This window comes from Blennius ocellaris (genome assembly GCF_963422515.1).
Source record: "Blennius ocellaris genome assembly, chromosome: 2".
Taxonomy (NCBI): Eukaryota; Metazoa; Chordata; class Actinopteri; order Blenniiformes; family Blenniidae; genus Blennius; species Blennius ocellaris.
This window is the reverse complement of record NC_137651.1, coordinates 25,483,575-25,502,604: the sequence shown is the minus strand read 5'-3', so window position 1 is coordinate 25,502,604 and position 19,030 is coordinate 25,483,575. Positions and strand designations below refer to the sequence as shown.

Genomic DNA, 19,030 nt, shown 5'->3' with positions numbered 1-19,030 from the left:
TCGTTATGTCAATCAACTGTTCTCCTTGCTTCCACGATTCAAGCCAAATAACATCCCCCAGTATTTGGATTGTGGAAGGAAGCTACAGTACCGGGTGAATACCTAAATGCACACAGGTTAAAAATGCAAACTCCAACCTCTCCACCACCACACCACACACACAGTGTGGAGCATCTCTCTATCCTTCCATCTTTCCGGGCCAATTTATTCAAATTAGAGTTGCAGGGACGGGAGTCTTTTCCAGCCAACAGTGACCAAAGTGCAGGGTGCCCCCTGGAGAGGTTGGGAGTCTATCACAGGATTAACACACATGCATATCCAACGGGTTTGGTGTGATTCGCTCAGTTAGGTGGAGGAAGATAGCCAACTTTCTTCTCCATACTTCCTGTGCTGCTTAACCAGTTTTGCGGTAGGAGTGGCAAAAATGTATCTTTTCTTCATTGCAACTAAAGCGAGCATGAACTTCCCCGACAGACCAAACGACTCACATCAAACAAATGTGTTTTAAAATCTAAATGATTCAGATTTGTCAACTCTCACGCACTGAGAAAGAAATGCACACAATTAACTGTCATGTCACACGCCATGTATTATATTTTAGTCACATGCTGGACTTACTGTCTTTTCAGATCTGCAATTTTTGGCTCTTCTAGTTTGTTGGTAGTTGGGTGGTTTAGATTTGGCCCGTCTGTTAAATCTGTTGCTTGTTTTAGTGGCTCATTACACCATCTTGTGGTGCTAACTTGTATTGCAATGCTAAACAGGCTAGATAAACAGGTAAAACTGTAACGTTTCGTCGACTTCACCAGGATTTGTGAGATCAAGTCTGGCTCATTTAACCGATTACATAAAACAAACGCATTACACATCATGCCTTTAAAGAAACCAGCTTTATACATAGTTTTTGACTTTTGACTATCTTGCAGTAAAAACAAAAAAAAATCAGCAGCCGTGGCGTTTAGAAAGCCACCTTTTAATTCCCTTTATTATATACTTCACCTCATCTTCAATGTCTTTTGAACAACTTAAATATCAAAATATCAAGTATCAACAAAGCAAATGGTTTTGATTATAACAGTTAGTATCTGACCCACGAACTGAAGTGTCAAGTGTCCAATAACAGATGGCTGCAGCGCTTCATAAACACTTTGCAGTCACTCATGCATTATATGGAACCGGGGTCATTGGGGTTGTCGCCCACATACGAAAACAAATCGTTTCACCAACTATATAAACACAGTGAAGCACAAAACACTTCTTTGTCCACACTTTTCGAGGGTGTTTCTGCACAAAAAGCCTCCTGAATACAATCGCCGCCATGCGCCAGCTGTCTTCTGTGAGGTCATATAGCCAATGTATTTTTAATGTAACTGTTTATCAGACTGAGGACTGACATAAGACAATGTATTTCCTACTTCCTGAATTAAGCTGTCTAACTTGACATTTTCAAAACAACTGCCTCGGGGTGCCGTCCGAACCTCAGTACTCGCTGGGGAAATGTTTCTGTCTATCCTGAACTGTATTTCCCTCTGGCACAAAATGAAATACTAAAACTATTACATTCTCGGACTACTGTAAACAACTGTTAGCAATAATGCAGCTTATTGTCAGGAAGTGCCTCTGCACCAAAACATTTTGGTAATTCATACACAGCTGGCACCACAGTTTAAAGACAGATAGAACTTCGCCCTGTGTGACCTGCAGCAGAAACCAGCAATTCATACAACTGTGATAAGACTGGTGTTTCCAATGTGACAGCAGTACTTTAGGGGGATCCTCTGAAGGAAAAAAAAATGTCAAGCTTATATCCTGAAATATTTTCTTCTGAATTCAGAGGCTGCAAAATGTCACTGTCTCACTATTTTCACTCGGGGGGGGGGGGGGGGGGTAAAGCAGGAAAAACCTGAGCTGACCAGCAAGGTCCTGGTGCACATGGAAATTCAATGACTAGACTTTGTTTTGAACCACACTGCATTCATGAACTTGGAACAAAAGTGGGATCTTTGTAAATAAATATTCGCAGAATTATTACTACAGATTGGGTTATTAAACGTATGATCTTGTATTGCGCACAGTTCAAAGCACACAATGGCATCTGCAGTTCCTCAAACTGATATTTTACAGGGCTGTCTTTTTCACACTGAAAGTTTTGACTTCTAGTGTGACATACTAATAAGCGACACACTGATACCACTTTTATAAAGGACGTGTACAAGTGCGAGTACGAACCTTTAGCTACTTGCTGATACCAAGTACCAGTACAAGTACTCATTAAATGCCATTTCAACCTGAAAAGAGCTTTATTGGCTTAAGAAGTTATTTGGCGCTCAGATCCCGGTGGGAGACTGCGACAGTAATGAATGCATGGACGCGATGATCTCGGATTATCCTTCCCCCCGGAGTCTGGACACTGGTGGTGGCAAGGAAGAGGATGGCATGAGGCAAACCAAAGATTTGGTTCTTTTTGAACAGAGAGAAACCCAACCGAACCACGTAAACAAACAGAGCAACTGTAGAAAGAAAAAACTCAGAGGTGGCGGCTTTCTGCTAACCGGTTGGGTGATGAGAGGAGAGGAGGATCAGGAACGGTATGGATTGCGTGGATGCGAGACCCACAGGAGGAGGGGTGTTGCAATACTGTACAGATGGAACAGCCGACGCTTGAACATGAGGGCTTATGAGGCAGAACCTGGCAGACGATTGGCTCGGGCGAGGCGATCTGCGGCAGGGATTGGCTGCCGCGAGCAGGTGCGCCTGGAGACGAGCGATGGTTGGATGACGCCTGGAGGTTGGTCTTCCAGGTTGAATTACTGCTTTAAGCTCCATTAAGCCTAATTCCTACAACATAGGAAATGGCTACGTGAAGACTATGCATTTCTGTAAATCACCTTCCAGACACCCTCTACGGTGATGTTACGCATAGGTCAGTGAGTAGCGTCTGTCTGCGCACTGCGCTAGGTGCACTGTAGACCGAGGGACTGAGCTCATTGTGTGCCACCACATACTCCAACTCACTCTTAATGAGTGCATCAGTCATACTTTAATCACGTTTAGCGTGTAGCATGTAGCACGGCTCGGAGCTACGTGCTGAGCAGTTAAATGAATGAGCGCCACCCGGCTAAATCTGCTGGTCCAAATGTCTCTGCTGATTGAATTGCTGGTGTTGTACATAGTTTTCACCTCCTCTGGACATTTTGGCAGAACATGATTTACAGTCTGCCTTACCTTTGTCTTTCTCATTAATATTAAAGAATCTCCAAACCACCGACACTGCTCATCCTCTCTTGCGTACCTGCAGGCAACACTGCTGATGCATCACGTCATGTTATACTCACCGGGTTGTATCGAGGATCATTTCCCAGTATGAGTATTCCATGAAACATCGGACCCGATACCTGATACTGGCATCGGTGCATCATTGATCCTAATGGTATATGTAACCTGTCAGTTTTCAAACTGCACTTTCAAAGCAATAAAAAGCTAATATGCACAGGATACATGTCAAAAAGTACTATCCACTTCTGGGAGAGATAAAATTTCACACACGCCCTATTTAAATCGAAGAGTATTGACAGACCCTGGTAACATAACTGGGAGCGTTGCAAGTAATGAATTGCTTTATCCTCACATATTGCGTCATTACACGCATGAAGTTGTATTGCACATAGTTCAAAGCTGCAGCTGTCAGGTTTTCTGAAGGAAGAAGCACAAAAGATTGCATACTGGCTGTCATCTGCAGCACTTGAAAGCTACCAACGTACCAGGCCGTGTCTTCACACTCAAAAGGTTTGCTTTATGTTGGATATGGATGTTTTCACGGTGCCATACTTTAGACAAGATGGTAATCCAAACAGCAAAGTACTTCAAGTTGTATAGTTATCCACTGAGGTTATCCACACAGAGTTTTGATACCATGTTCAAGCCACATTATCAATCTAAGAAAGACACAGCATCGATGAATCTCATCGTTACGTAAACGTAAGTTTTGTGTCTTCACTTCAACTACCATCTGAATATCTTTGGGTTGAATGAAGGCAAACTTTTCCCTGAATGTCGCCATGCGGTTTGATTTGTATTTGTGCAGGAAGAGACAATAAAAACAGGACTGTCATAAAAAGCAACACACTATTTCCGATTTCCCTAGAAAAACAATCACAACATTATCTTGCTAATGCCCAGTTTCTATTTGCGAGGAAGTGATGAAAGTTGTGGGAATGATGACAGAGATAGAGAAATAGTCCCCAAGTCTGGACTCTCTCATCACTGATAAGTGTGGCATATTTAGTATTTAATATAGTTTTCTTGGGGAAAAATATATATATATATATAATCAAGTGATTGATGAATGTGGAGGAGTAGCTGATCGTCTCCTTTGAGCTTGAAGCAGAGCAGAAATGACCATGTTCCTGTGTAGATCGTCAGAGCCAAACGAGTCGCCAGAGGCAGACTCTCATGTGAATGACGAACCCTGGAACCTTTGCATGTCATGCTTTAATTAACACAATTAATTTGTGTGAAACCCAAGTGCTTTGTACAGAGTCAACAAAAAAAAAAACTCTGAGGCATGGTCTGTGGTTTAATGTAAAGTGTGTTAATTGTTAAACTTTTACTTTAGATTTGCAAGTGACAATTTATATTTGCCTTCTGAGTTATAAAAAGATTTGTTAAATATGTTTATCCTACTGAGATTATATGTTTTCTGCGTGGCTTTCGGTCCAGTATGTCAATATGTGTTAGAATGAAATAAAAACTGTAGTCACAGCTGTGAGACTGTACTTAAAATAATGACAGTAAAGTTGTCAAAATAAACACGATTTAAATCGAAATATAAAGCTAAAATCTAAAGTAGCCACAGCCAACACTGCCAGAGGGTTAAAGAGGCAGCAAGTCACTCAACTGCTGTGCAACCTTTCTCCATAGAAATATGTTTTGAAACTCAGAGGGGCTTTTTATAATGCTTCATGTTCATTGTGTGTGTTGCCTTTCACAATGAAGCAATGCAGTAGGTAAGGTAGCACTCTGTCCAGGAGCATATGAAAAAGCACTGTGGAGTTCAGGGTGAAGAGATCACAGACTCGTACATCACATTGCGGATGTCAGCAGATGGATCTTGTCAAGGTTAACTAACCCTCAGAGTTTTGTACCTGCATCACTAGAATCACACTGCAGTAGTAAACATATCACAGTTTACATGGTCCAAAGCTGCGGCAGTCATTTTTTTTTTGTTTTTTGTTTTTCTTTTGTTTTTGTAAAGAAGAAAGAAAATCAAAAGAAAGCACACTTGCAGTCACAGCTCCTGAAACATCGCATGTAAACCAGCCTCAAGTCTTTTTAATGCCGGGTACTGATTGTGTGTGTGAGCGTTCAGATTTCACACTGAACATTGATGTAGCACGTTACATAAGTTCTGGGTGGTGAGGTGGCAGACTAATATCTCACACGGTGAGTGTCAGCCGATGGACCTTTTATAGATCAACCCACTCCAAAAGTTCTGCAGCTGGATTTTCAACATAGACTTACACGGAGCAAACGTGTCTGCTAATGAGAAAAATCTCAGCATGCAGGTTTAATTATTTTTATATCGTGCTATGGCAACCGCATGTTATGATCTCTGCTTCCTCAGCCTCAATAACAACCGCTAATTGCGTTCACTAAAGATAATCGCTCGTTCAGAGCTATCAGGAATATTTTTGCAAGACTAGTAAACAATGCAACCTGCTACAATACAGGAAAGAAGCATCGCATTTTGCATCTCTATATTGTACATTATTTAAACTATATAACAAAAGGTATTAACAAAGCTGATGTGCTTAAAACGGCCTGCATGTGTGCTAATACCGATCCAGAATACTGAATGAGGGCATCGCTACTCGCATCCCATCTTAAGCAGGACGACTTCACCCGGAGACCAATATAAATATAACATGAGCATCGAGCAATGACTATGTTAAATGGATACAGCTAAGAGAGGGACACAACTTGTAAGACTGGGTTGAGATGATCCTCAACAGAGAAGGGCTCATCTGGCTCTGTGGCGTGCTTTGAGCTGCAGTGAGGCCCCTGAGCCTCAGTGGTAAGATGGGCCCTGATGTGCTGTTAGTTTACACTGTCAGAGGCACTGGCGGCGAGTGGGGTATGCAACTCCACAGATAACAGCCCCAAACTGTCCACAAGGGCCTCTAAAACCCAGCAAATTAGCCTGCAAATGAGCCAGAGAATATCTCTACTAATCCATGATCTGAGCAGGGACTGTGCCAAAAAAGTAAACAAATAAATAACTTCACAAGAAATAGTGGGGGTGGAAATAACGGCGGCTGTGAGCTGGGAAACCACTAGTGATTTCTTTGAAGCATCATTTTGCTTGATATTCAGCTGCTCGGATTGCTGTGTCCGCTTCGGAGCAAGCTTCCATGTTGTGCTCGATGAGAATGCAGTGAAATTACAGAGTCCCGACATTACAGAATACCCCCACACAGTAAATGATCACAGCCTCCATCGCACATGCCAAAAGACAAGGATGCACCAAAACACCATTGTTTGACAAAATTAATTATGTTTTCTGTGTGCAGGAAAAGCAGAATCATTATTTAAAAAACTGTGTGTTTCCTTTTGTTTTGGGCATGTTTTTTTTTTTTTTTATTATTATTTTTTAATAAAAATGACAATTATGACAAAATGTCATAATTAATGTGAAATTTACTCATGTCATCACATTGTGTGCCACTTTTCATAATGACACAGGCAAAATGTAATTTACTTTACTTCAGTGCAGCAGATTAATGCATCTCAATAAAAAAAAAAAAAACATAGATCGTACTAGCCCATACTCAATGTGAGATTGGAGTCATTTTTTGTAGTATTTGATTTGTTTTTGTAAAAATATAGGCGGTTTCATTAGGTTTACTATGGGTCACAACAAAGAAAAACCTTTAAAGTTTAAATTTAAATGTTGTTATGGCACTACTCGTACTCATCCTTTAAAAAAGTGGTATCAGTGAATTCTAAGTTATCTATATCATACAGGTTTTTTTGTCTTGATACCTCGAATGAGCTTCTAACTGGATTGTTTCTTTAGTATCTCTCGATTAATCATTAATCAATGTATACATTATGTAAATATTTGTTTAAAGCTATGTAAGTGTAGCAGTTGTTTACCAATAGCATACAATGCGCTATGACTGTGCAAATTCTGTGTGTAAAGTTTTGATTCAAGCCTTTTATGTTTCTTGTAAATTTTATTACAGTACATGTACAGTAATACAGCTAAAGCTTTATGGCTTAACATTAAGTACTAAAATTTAAATGACTGATCTTATAGTGTATTCTGGAGCGCACACACGCGCACACACGCACACACACACACGCACGCACGCACGCACGCACAGACAGACAGAGAGAATGAAAAGCCAGGCCCGTGATTAATAGTAAAACCCCGCAGGGCAGCAGTACGAGGTGAAAAGAAACGCTTCATATAGTCTGTTCAAACATTCAAGGTAAGCTGTCTCTCTCAAAATGGGCCCCTTCATTTTGTAATTATTCAGTGTCAGTGTGCACACACATGCGGTCTACTGGAAGGTGATTCATGACAGCTTCATTCAGCAAAAACACATAAAACAGCTCAGTTGCAACAACTAACAAAACACATCTCAACAGAAACCCTAGAAATTAAAACAAGAAAAGATTGTAGAAATTATCAAACGCTTCATTGATGTAAAAAGGTTAATTATCAGCTTAATTTGCATGCAGCTGCAATTTTTATCAACCTTTAAAACAACTTTTTTTCTCGAAAATCCCTAATCATCTATTTATTTCATGTGGACATCTTTGTTGATGCACGTGTGCAAACAAGCTGCTTCTATGACAACGAGAAACCCAATATCCGTGGTCCCGCTCCACTCCTATAATGCTGTAAAACAAGCTCTACTGAGTCCGGCCCGCTAATACACAATATAAAAATATCTGATTGGAAGTGTGATGTCACCTCACACCAGGGGCGCCTAATGTTGTGACTCAGCTCCCGAGACTCACTTCAAAGTTACCACGCAGCTCAAATGTGGCAAGTGCATCAAATAAAATGTGCAGGGCGTGGCCGCCCGCATCAGTGTTTGGGTAGTATGCACAGTCTCAGAGGTGCAAAGATTAAGGTACACAGGCTTCTGTATTAAAAGTGGAAATGTACTCCTTGTTCTGGGTCTATTTTTAGAAGAAAGAAAAAAACTATCATTATGCAGTGGGTTCTTTTCTAATGTGATTTCTCATAATGGTTCATCTGCTGGAATGTATCAAGGATCCAGTGACTAGCAAATTATACGAGACAGCAATAAACAAAGCAGTATACTTTGCACACTAAAGATTTGATAATCATCCTGTTTGTGGAGATACTGGATAATTGAAGGAATCATGTAAACAGTATGAAATATGCCTTAACTAGTTATCTGATTAAAAAGCATCACATCATCAAAATTGTGCCCATCAGGCGATGACGTTCAGAATTGTGATAAAAAAAATGAACAATAAGAATAAAAATAAGAATAAGAAAAATAATAATACATCAAACTTATATAGCACTTTATGAACACTAGAGGATGTTTTCCATAGCAAAATAAAAAATAGCAATGAAAAGACTTAGGGAACAGTTGGGTGTCTTTTTGAAACTTTTCTCTGGAACTGTAAGTCAGTTTTGTTCCATTGGATAGGCAAAATATGGAGCGCATGATTGCATAGTATATTGAAACATGTTTATTGTGTTTACCAATATGAACAATATAAACAATGACGAGAAATGTCCGATATACATTTCTGTACTAATTAACACTAGATCAGTACATAATACAACTTCCTGTATGTATACCAAATCTGATTTAGGCGCAATTTTCCTTCAGAAATGTTTCACATTGAAACCACACCTGCTGAAAAGGATGGAAATCGCAGAAATCCTGAAAACAATGTAGTTAGCATGTTGGCCAAAAGTGGGTACTGTGGTTTGTTGTTTAAAACACGCGTACACACACACACACACACACGCACACACACACACAAACATGCGAGCAGAGATCAATACGCTATAAATATTAACAATTGGAGTTCACAGACATTTATATGGACAGAAGTTGGATTGCTATCACGGTGACGCTCCACTATAAAACGCCCAAGTCCCAGGAGAATGTGGACTGGGAGTCATGACACTCTGGAGGCCACCATTGTTGTTATTGTCCATCTACTGAGCATGTGCAGAAGAACATTACTATTGCCCAGATGGAGTTGGAGCATTGTCAGAAATTAAGATTTTCCACAGCTCTCAGCACTTGTTATCAAAACACTATGAAAGCTTTGCATTTTCACTTGAAAATATTGTCACGTGAATAATGACTATTGAGTACTACAACAACGAAGACAACAAAAGTGACAGTCACAGCTTAAGAGGAAGGCAATAAACAAAAACAACATGCAACAGCACAAAGCCAACGACCAGCCAATTCCAAAAGGAAGATGTAAAAAAAACTTGCGAAAAGAAAAGAAAACCTTCAATATAGCTAACACCAATGTCGTTGCCATATCCAGCAAGACAACACCAGATGTATTCACAAGTCCGACAAATTTTAATATAACAGGATATATATCGAATTACTCTCAAAATAGAAGCATGTAAACACAACCATGTGATCACGACCAGTTATTGGGTTTTCATGGTAGCGTAAACACTTTCTGCGTATTCAGAAAGTACACAGTAATAAAACAGACACAGTCACATCATACTTGATTAATGACTAATGCACCAAAGAGGAAAGTAGAAGAATTCCTTATAACAAACAGACTTATTTTTACACATAGTAGAAATGTGGCCTGAACGTGGCAATTTAACAAGGTCTCTTTCAACGCTTGGATAAGGGACAGGTTGATTTACTCCCCGCTGGAGTTGAAATCTGTGAGAGTTTTGCTTTTCGGAGCCCGACAGCCTTTCGGGGGCTGTGACACGATTCCACGAGGAACACCTGTCCCTCGTAGACAGTTGTGCTGCGTTCAAAGACTGCGTGACTGAGCACCGCCCTGCAGCTCTTAACCTCAATCTTTCAGCGGTTCAAAGTTCCTGCACAGCCTTGAACTTTCCACAAAGCGCCCGACACGAGGAGCCGGGGACTAAATCATTGTCATCGCGGAGTTTTCGCTCATGAGTTTTTGGAGGTTGTAGTTTGTTTTGTAAGTCATTGTCATTATCTGAGTTCTTGTTAATACGTTCTCGTAGAACATATCAAAAAAATCATGACCATAACTAAAATAAAATGCTGCATAGTATGTATGATGAATGAAGTAAGGAATATGATGGCTATGTCATCCAGTATACTTATTTCTTATAAGCAAACTAAAGAAAAACTACAAACATCTTTTTATTTCCATTAAATTCTGTCCAATTTATGTATATTTTCATTCTAGACAGCAGTTAGTAAATTTTTGAAGGGTTTACTTGATTTATTTGATGTTTGTAATCTAATAACTTATTATTTATTGGCTAAATGCGACATTGACTACATACTGTATTACATTATTGGCCATCACTAGATTGGTACAAGGCAGCGTACACATTCGATAAGTCATCCGAGACGAGAAGCACACGCAAACTCTAGACAGAAAAGCTCCCATAATATCGATCATGAAAATATATTTAATATTCTCACCGTGAGTCAGTATGACGCAGCTTCACGGAGGTGTGAATCACCTGCTACCGCCGAGGAGCTGCTTTTCATTGTGTTGATGCCGCGGTCAGTGCCGCTCTCCTACGTGAGGTAGAGTTTTAAAGTGGTGACGTCTGGCAGCAGGCACAGGGTTCAGTTTGGGACTAAAGTTATTTGTATTTTATATATATTATATCTTTACATAAGTAAAATTTGTATACATTAGCTGATGACACATATATTATGTTCAGGAAATAATATAAAAGAATTATTCACAACGGCAGAAAGGGAATTGGTTGTGTTGAAAAATTATTTGATATGAATAAAATATCTAAATGAAAATAGCCAAATTGTAGTACATTTTGTACACGAAAACACAAAACGTGATGAATCCCAATGAACGGCCACTTTTCGTCTGACAGTAAAAATGGCTCTTACCCCTGGTGAGTGTATGATCACATCATCACATTAGCCTAAACACATTTAGAAGGTTAAAAAAAGAAAAAAAAAAGCTGATTGATGACTCGACTTTAATCATGCCGAACAAAAACCAGAAGTGAATTAAGAAACATCATTTATCTTCAAACAGCTTCTCTTGCTTGCCACTTCAAATCGTTTCATGGAGGAGCCAGAAAAGTGGGTCGGTGAGGGAGAGTTGTGCAGAAAAATGATTGAAGGCTAGTCCATGACTAACACAGTGCTGATATATACAGGATAATTATCTATATTATTGTATTTTCTACAAACAACTCTCAGTAAATCGAGGATAATATTCCCACCCATACCTTCAGGGGGGGGGAAGAAAAAAAAAAGTGAATATGTCATTTGTAGGCTCATCATGCTCTGTCTACTTTAATGAAATTCCCTTTCAGTGACCAAAAGGCACCTCTCTTCAGCTCAGGAGAAGAGAGGCAGCCACAGATTTTGACTGGCACTCAAACCAGAACATGCCACACCAGTTCTTGCATCATTTCATTGGGGAGCCTGTGAGACTGTCTGATTCAGACCTGAGGGTTTATTCACTATTTCTGCAGCACAGACGTGTCCATCACTCAGTGGATTCAAACGTGCTCAACGTGTTCAATTGGACTTGGGGAACGTGTCACAATCGTTGAAAATATAATGTACATCTTTAGTATTTATTTATTTAAGAATAGGTGCATTCAGAGCTGTTCCCTCCTTTTTACATCGCAGCCAGCTTTGCTGAGACAACCGAAAATTATTTTCAAATAACTAAATCACTAAATCACACTCTATACACAAACGATTGTAGCATGTAGCATGTAGTACTGGTGTGTGAGCTCTGAAACTCTTTAGCATGTAGCATCGGACATAGTTACGTGCTGAGCACGTAAACTAATGAGCGACATAACGTTGCTGGACAAATGTCTCTGGTGATAAAGTTACTGGTGTTACAGTCCATCTTAATTGGTCATTTTTATTAATAAAGAAAACATACCTCAAAATCACAAATGTTTCTCAGCCCGAAAAAAACATTAGCGTTATCTCAGTCAGTATGATGAAATTCAAATGAATTGAAGACACTAAAAAAGTCTGAGATGATTGAGTGATTTTGAATGTTTGTGTGACTGGCATCAACAGTGACAGTGCAGCCGACAGGCCGTGGAGGGACTTTCACTGCAAGATTTAACTGGAGTTCCTGAAGGCTTTGCCCTGAAGCGATGCCTCCAGCTACCATAATTTGAGTAATGAGCAATATGAGTAATGAAAAAAAAAAAAATTAATAATGGATTCCACACGGATGAGTACCCCCTACAATGTAGCTTCTAAGCTGGTTTTAAAAATTGGTAGTTTCTAAACTAACATGGGGGGGAAAGCGGAGATGGCCATAGAGCGTTAAAAGAAATCATTCATCTCTAAGGATCTGTTTAAAATGGTCTTCAATATTTGAGAGTTTACATTTTTTTAGCCAGTTTTATGACTTGCTTGTGACATTTCAGTCATTTTCAAGTCAACACAAGACTTGCCGTGGCAAAGACCAAAGAGCTGAGAGAGGACTTGAGAGGGTGTTCTTTAAATGCCATAAAGCAAGGGAAAGAAAATACAGTGGCAACGGTGCAAAGTATGGGTATGAATATTTTTGGACAGTGAGATTTTTTTTTGTTTTTACCTAATTACAGATATTTCTTTACACTTTCTATCTTAAATAAATAGTTTATGGCTTCAGACTTATACAGTATGTGTATATATATATATATACATATATATATATACATACACACACACACACACACACAGACATACAGTATACGTGTGTCCTCAATCAATATCAGCCCCCACCGAAGAGCAGAACTAACAATCACCGACCACTGAAACTAATTGCATTTTGTCCTTAGAAAAATACAGCATCATTCATACAAGTGCTTTTCTATCAACAAGAAAAGCGTGCGGATCCCAGCCACATTATTATCCTCCGCAGGTTATAGAACACATGAATAGCGCTCCCATGATGGGCGTCTGCGGCCATCTCCGCTGCCAGTTCTCATGGTTACGGAAATGTAATGACCGGGCCATGACAGTGGGGGGGACGTTGGGATTAGAGCTCACATCTGGATAAACTGTTATTGGGTAAAAACCAAGAACAGCAGCCTTCTCCTGAACCCAGCAGTGTAGCGGGCCTCCGTGCTGTTTGGTCTCCGTAGGATGTGCAGTGACTCAACGGTCACAAGTGGCTGGAAGTATCCTCAAGGGGCTCGCCGGGGACTGGAAGCAGCATGTATGGGACACGCACAGGCACCTGTACAGGCCGCCTGCTGCTCCACACATGTGCACGTGAGTGAACAAACATCCGCTTCTCTTCCAAAGCGCGACAGAAACGCCATAACTGAAAGGGAGCCGTCTGCAGTACTATACTCTCATTTCTCATGTTCGTAATTATTATTTAGATCACAGCACTGGTGTGATGACTCGGAATCACAGCATCCAGAAAATTGTTTCAAAATTGCTGATCACTTATTTGCATGCATTAAAAACCAGGGTCAAGCAAGTCACATGTGAAGGTGTGTGTGTGTGTGTGGGTGGGGGGGGGGGGAGCCCAGCGGCTTGAATACATTAAAGCAGAGTAAATGGTTTGTTGATTCAAAGAGATTAAAGCATACACAAGCAGGCCTGCTCGATGGATTTTAATTAACTTGCCATATATAAATTGTATGTTATCAGGCATTACTGAATTAAATGCTGAATACAAGTGCTCTTTCTGCTTGGGTGAGTGGAATAAAAAGCTACTTAGAATCTCGATTGGGTCTCACAGATGCATGATGCTCTGAATACATTCCAGCATACCAACCCAACCGCCCTCCTCCTCTTCCTCTTCCCTCTCCTCTCCTCCATCCTCCTCATCCCGAACAGCCATCCAAGGAGATTGTCTTTAATTATGTACAATACAGCCAAATTCAAGTCCCCTGACATCTCAGATGATCAAGCAGAGGGATGCCACGTTCTCTCCCTGAGTCATTCGGGCAAATGGATTCCACTTCCAAGAGTCATTTCTGTCAGTTATAAGAAACTAATACATAATGTGACACACTCTGAAATGCAAAACTATTCACGGGGTTCTCTGGTAGGCTGTGCAGGGGCAATTAGAATTTCGCCGCAAGGCCCTTGATGAGATCCTGTGTCTGTGAAGCATCTTGGGAAAAGTCTTATCAATCTGCCAGTTAAAATGTGAAATTTAGGATGAACTTGACAAGACGCATAACAGCTTAAATCTCAACCACATAGCACCTCTGCAACTGGAAATTTAAATGATTTATGTTGGCAGAAACTGAAGTAAACAAATGTGGAGGGCAGTTGCCATTACAGATACAAACAGGGTTATAAGCGTGAAAGAAACCCGTCAACTTTTAACCGCCACGTTGTGCTAAATTTACATTGAGAGCTTCTTCTTTATCCTCCTGAGTCAGATCTCCACAAGAATGAATAAATGCATGCTGGAGGATTTGAAAATGCATTTCTGATGCAAACATTCATAATTCTACTAAATCCTTTCAATATATAAATTCAAATATATTAGACATTTTTCTATGGACATTACACACCTACATTAATGTGTGATTCTCACTGCATGTGTTTGTGAATCTCATGATCTGATCCATAAATTCCTTTTTAACTCAAACTCTCTTCAGCCAATCAGACGTTTCCATCATTTGCAGACAATCACATGAGGGTACACATCTGAGTAGGTGAGGAGATGTGATCAAAATATGCTAAAACTATTCCGTTTATCATCACTCTTCTTGGTATAACACCAAATAGAGGATACTTTCACTTATCCTAATGCGTTGAAGCTATAATCAGTTTTCAAAAGATGATATTTGTATATGATCATGTCTATTTGTGTGTGCTTTGGATAATACATTAGTGAAGGCATGCATTTATATATAAATCAATAATTCCTGTGAATCCTGTGGGGATATATAATCTTTGCGTATCTTTCAGTCACCATCCAGCAAATTGTAAAAAAGTAACGGAGGCTTTGAATAAGGACAAAACGACTTGGACTTCCACAACCTCAAGATTCAAAAAGCCATAATCCACAATTTGACAAGTATCTAAAAACGGTTATTGTCCCTGGCCTTTACTTTGTTACAGGTTAAGTGCAAACCCGCATAACCAGCAAGACCACAAGGGCAGGAAAAAAAGGAAAACGTGCATATAGCTGACTGATTTGCATACACTTATGTTTGACTGCCACACCGTTTTCTATCACAGTTGATGAAAAACATGGTGATTCATACAGTGCAACACAGAGAGAAAGGCAGAAAATGTTCCAGGAATGAACTGCAGACGGCAGCCGCGTCTGGGTGTGCTGGTCTTTTCTTGAAGAAATCAATCATCATACAATGATTAAGTTGTATGATGAAAAAAAGAGATCATCAGCTTCAACTAGGTGCCCGTTTACATGACGTTTTTACGTTGGGTTTTTTAAAACTATGCAAATTTAAAACAGCAGAAACAATGAAAACGATGCAGTAAGCATGTACGGCCACTGGTTGGTGCCGTTTGTTTTTGTTATGAAACTAAACACAAGCGTGCAGCGAACAACATAAACATTAAATATACAGACATTTGTATAGACAGAAAATGAGGTTGGATTGCTATTACAGGTGACTCAACGATAAAACTACCAGGTCTCAGGAGAATATGGACTGAGAGTCATATCACTTTGGAGGCCAACATTGTTGTTATTGTCCATTGTAGTTTCAGTAGATCCGAGAGATTTCCGTGTAAAAACCTCAGTTATAATTAAATAGGGTTGTCTTTTTTAATCCAACTTCAGTCATTTAGACTGTATTTTGCAGAGTTACAACTCAGTCCAATTCTCATGAAACACTTTGAAGTCTGCCTGATTAAAAATGTCAGAGAAAAGTTTTATAAAGAGCAAAGAAAAAAAAAGAAGGGGGGGGGGCAGCGCCTCACCGTTCTCCGTGTTCTCGTGCTCGGTGTCGGTGAGAGTGAGATTGGAGTTGGCCCTGCTCGACAGGCACGAGCTGCGGCCTGACTTGGTGTTGCTGCGGCCCCACAATCTGACCGCGTGCTCCGGGGACATGATGCCGTCCGTCTCGGTGTCTGCGTCCGAGCCCACGCTGACCGAGTAGTCACGGTGCGGCATACCCATGTCGGTCCTGTACGTGGCGACGTGTGACGGGAGGCCATCTCCAAAGCCCAGGTCTCGGAGGGAGAATTCGGCCCCTTCAAAACGCACAAATACACAGAATCCAGAAGTCACTGAAGCGCACATTAAGTTGCAGGTACATTCAGCAGCAATACAATTAATCAATTAATAAATCACATGCCTGATCCTCAGATAATTACTCCATCTTTAAATGTATTGCTTTGGCCAAACATAGAATCCCCTTGTTAGCTGTGCTCAGCAATTTGGTGAAAATTAGGAATTGATTGCAATTACTTCACAAATTAGTGCTTCACTGGCTATCGCAAACAGGCACCAATCAGACAGTGGGAAAATACATTTAATTGCTTCCTCAATGTTCATATGAATGTGCACATAGCTGTATTATTTCAGGATAACTGTGACACATTGGCTGAGCCGTCACGACTCCATGTCAGTCGAATGACTGACTCGCTCATTAAGGTCAGCTGAAATTACTGCGCCGCAATCTGGGAGTTTCCCATCTGCGTGTGTGCAACTACTGCTTCTTCTCAATCTCATTTGTTTTAAATCATTTCCCAGATGAACCCATATATATATATATATATATATATATATCTTTACACAATGATGGAGCCTGAGGGTTTTTGAAACGCCTTGGGAGCCGTTTTCAGAAAAGTTGCATTTCCACTAACCTCGAGCATCAATGTCATGTAAAAGGACAACCAAAACGCAACTACAGTTTTGCATTGTCATATGAAACTGCTGCTGTGTAAACATGCCCTGAATGACACATACCAACATTCAATGGAAGGCTGAAGTGTGTGTGTGTGTGTGTGTGTATATATATATATATATATATATATATATATATATATATATATATACATATAAACATGCAATATACAAACAAATGACATCGTTGGAAATTATTTTTCAAATTTGGACAGAAAATGCATACAGAATCAATTTTATAACTGGCTGCTGTAATAACAAAAAAGGCCAGTGTCCTGCAGGGACTCATTATTTGTTCATTCATAACACCCAGGGCCATTTCCAAATACCAAATTATTATATTCAAAATGTCATTTTAGAATAAACACAGACAGGTAACTAAAAATTATAACCAGTGGGGTGTGAGACTCAAAATAAATAACCTAAACTCTAGCATTTGAAAAACTGATGGAATTCTACCTGCTGAAGAAAACACATGAGAAATAATTCAGGGAGGTTGATGTTTTCCTCCTCCAGTACACTTCTGAGCAATGTCTGCACCATGAAAAATGTATTTTTCAGTGAGATTCAACACCGATGTTTCAGTTGGATTTAAAGGCACCTCGACTGTGCCGTCACATTCACTTTGAACTTTGATAATCAATAATACATGTGGGGGAACAGGTGAGAGGGCGCGTGTTTTCCATGCAGTTTTTAACATAGTGGTGACGAGTTTGATCCCGGCCCATCTCTTTAATCGTCGGGTTATGAAGAATGACCGCTACTGTGACTGATGTGAATAACCAAGAGGCTCCTCATTAAAAGGCAATGACATAATTTTTAAGAGCAAGCAGTACCATGACCTTTGACTGATAATCAGCCGCTGTTAAACTATTATTGGAGTAAGAGACACGTCGAATGATATTAATGAGAATTTCTTCCCGGTGTTCAGTCTCACCTTGTCGGCTGAACTCGTCCACTTCGTGATGAACCATTTCCTTGACACGGCTCCCGTACGCCATCCTGGAGTCATGGTCAAAGGCCTTGAGTGTTTCGCTGGAGCTGTAGGATTTGGGGTTGGGTTTTCCATCCTCGCTGTCTGCTGACGAGCTGGTGTAGCGGCGCTCGGCGTCCTGCCGAGCGGCAGTGAGAGAGCGGTAGGGTCGGCGTTCCTTCACTTCCATGGCTGCCTCCACGCTGCTTTCAAAATCAAAGGTGGCAAACAGGTCCGGTTTATTTTGAAGAGTTCTGTTGAAGGGAAAAGACAAGAAAGGACAAGAAAGTTAATGATGGATGTCGATGTCTTAAGAGCATCGACTGGCACAGGAGAACCTAGCTAACCATGGCATACACAACATGGGTCGCCAATCCATCACAGGGAAAATACAGAGGGCCTCATTTACAAAGATCCTCTTTGAATGTGTGTACTTTACACCAAATAGTAGCATCATGTGCTAACACAAGTATTCAAATGAATATATGTATGTTTTATATGAATATATGTATGTTTTAGACAAAGTCTGTCAAACATAAAGCCCATGAGTCAAAACCAGCCAGCAAGAGGCTGCAAGCCGGACAAACCACCAGGCAAATGGTACAAAATTTCAAAGAAAACTAATTTGTTCTTACAAGTTTCTAAAGAGTAGCGGATACGACACTGGGACCTGTTAGCGATCTTGTTGCCATCAAACTAGCCTCAAAGCCATGCCGTCAGGATGATTTTGTGAAAACATGCATCATGCAACAGCGACAGAAGAAGTTTTTTAGACATTTCACTGTATTTTGCACCAAAAGTTTCATTAAAATTGACATTATGTTGAGATTGTAGTCATTTATGGCCGTAATTATTTAGATTTGTGAAACTATGGACATTTTCACCGTGTATACTCTGCATCATGACATAGAAAATCTTTCCATTCTAAATTTAAAGGTTATAGCACTATTTAACTGGTTCGGTGCTCTCAAGATGAAATTGGGCTGATTGTACCCCCGGAACTAAAATGTGTTTGACCCC

General features: G+C 40.2%; 1 protein-coding gene across 2 annotated transcripts in view; it reads right to left on the bottom strand.

Annotated features, from left to right (window-relative positions):
* The window catches only part of tenm4 (teneurin transmembrane protein 4), a gene marked incomplete at both ends in the record, with an annotated part of 133,151 nt that extends 114,951 nt beyond the window's left edge, over window positions 1-18,200 (bottom strand). For both annotated transcript variants that reach the window (XM_080513885.1, XM_080513886.1), the window contains 2 exons: window positions 16,110-16,382; window positions 17,975-18,200. In XM_080513885.1, coding sequence (XP_080370011.1) covers window positions 16,110-16,382; window positions 17,975-18,200 — 499 coding nt within the window. The remainder of the gene's footprint in view (window positions 1-16,109; window positions 16,383-17,974) is intronic.
* Window positions 18,201-19,030: the final 830 nt, after the last annotated feature.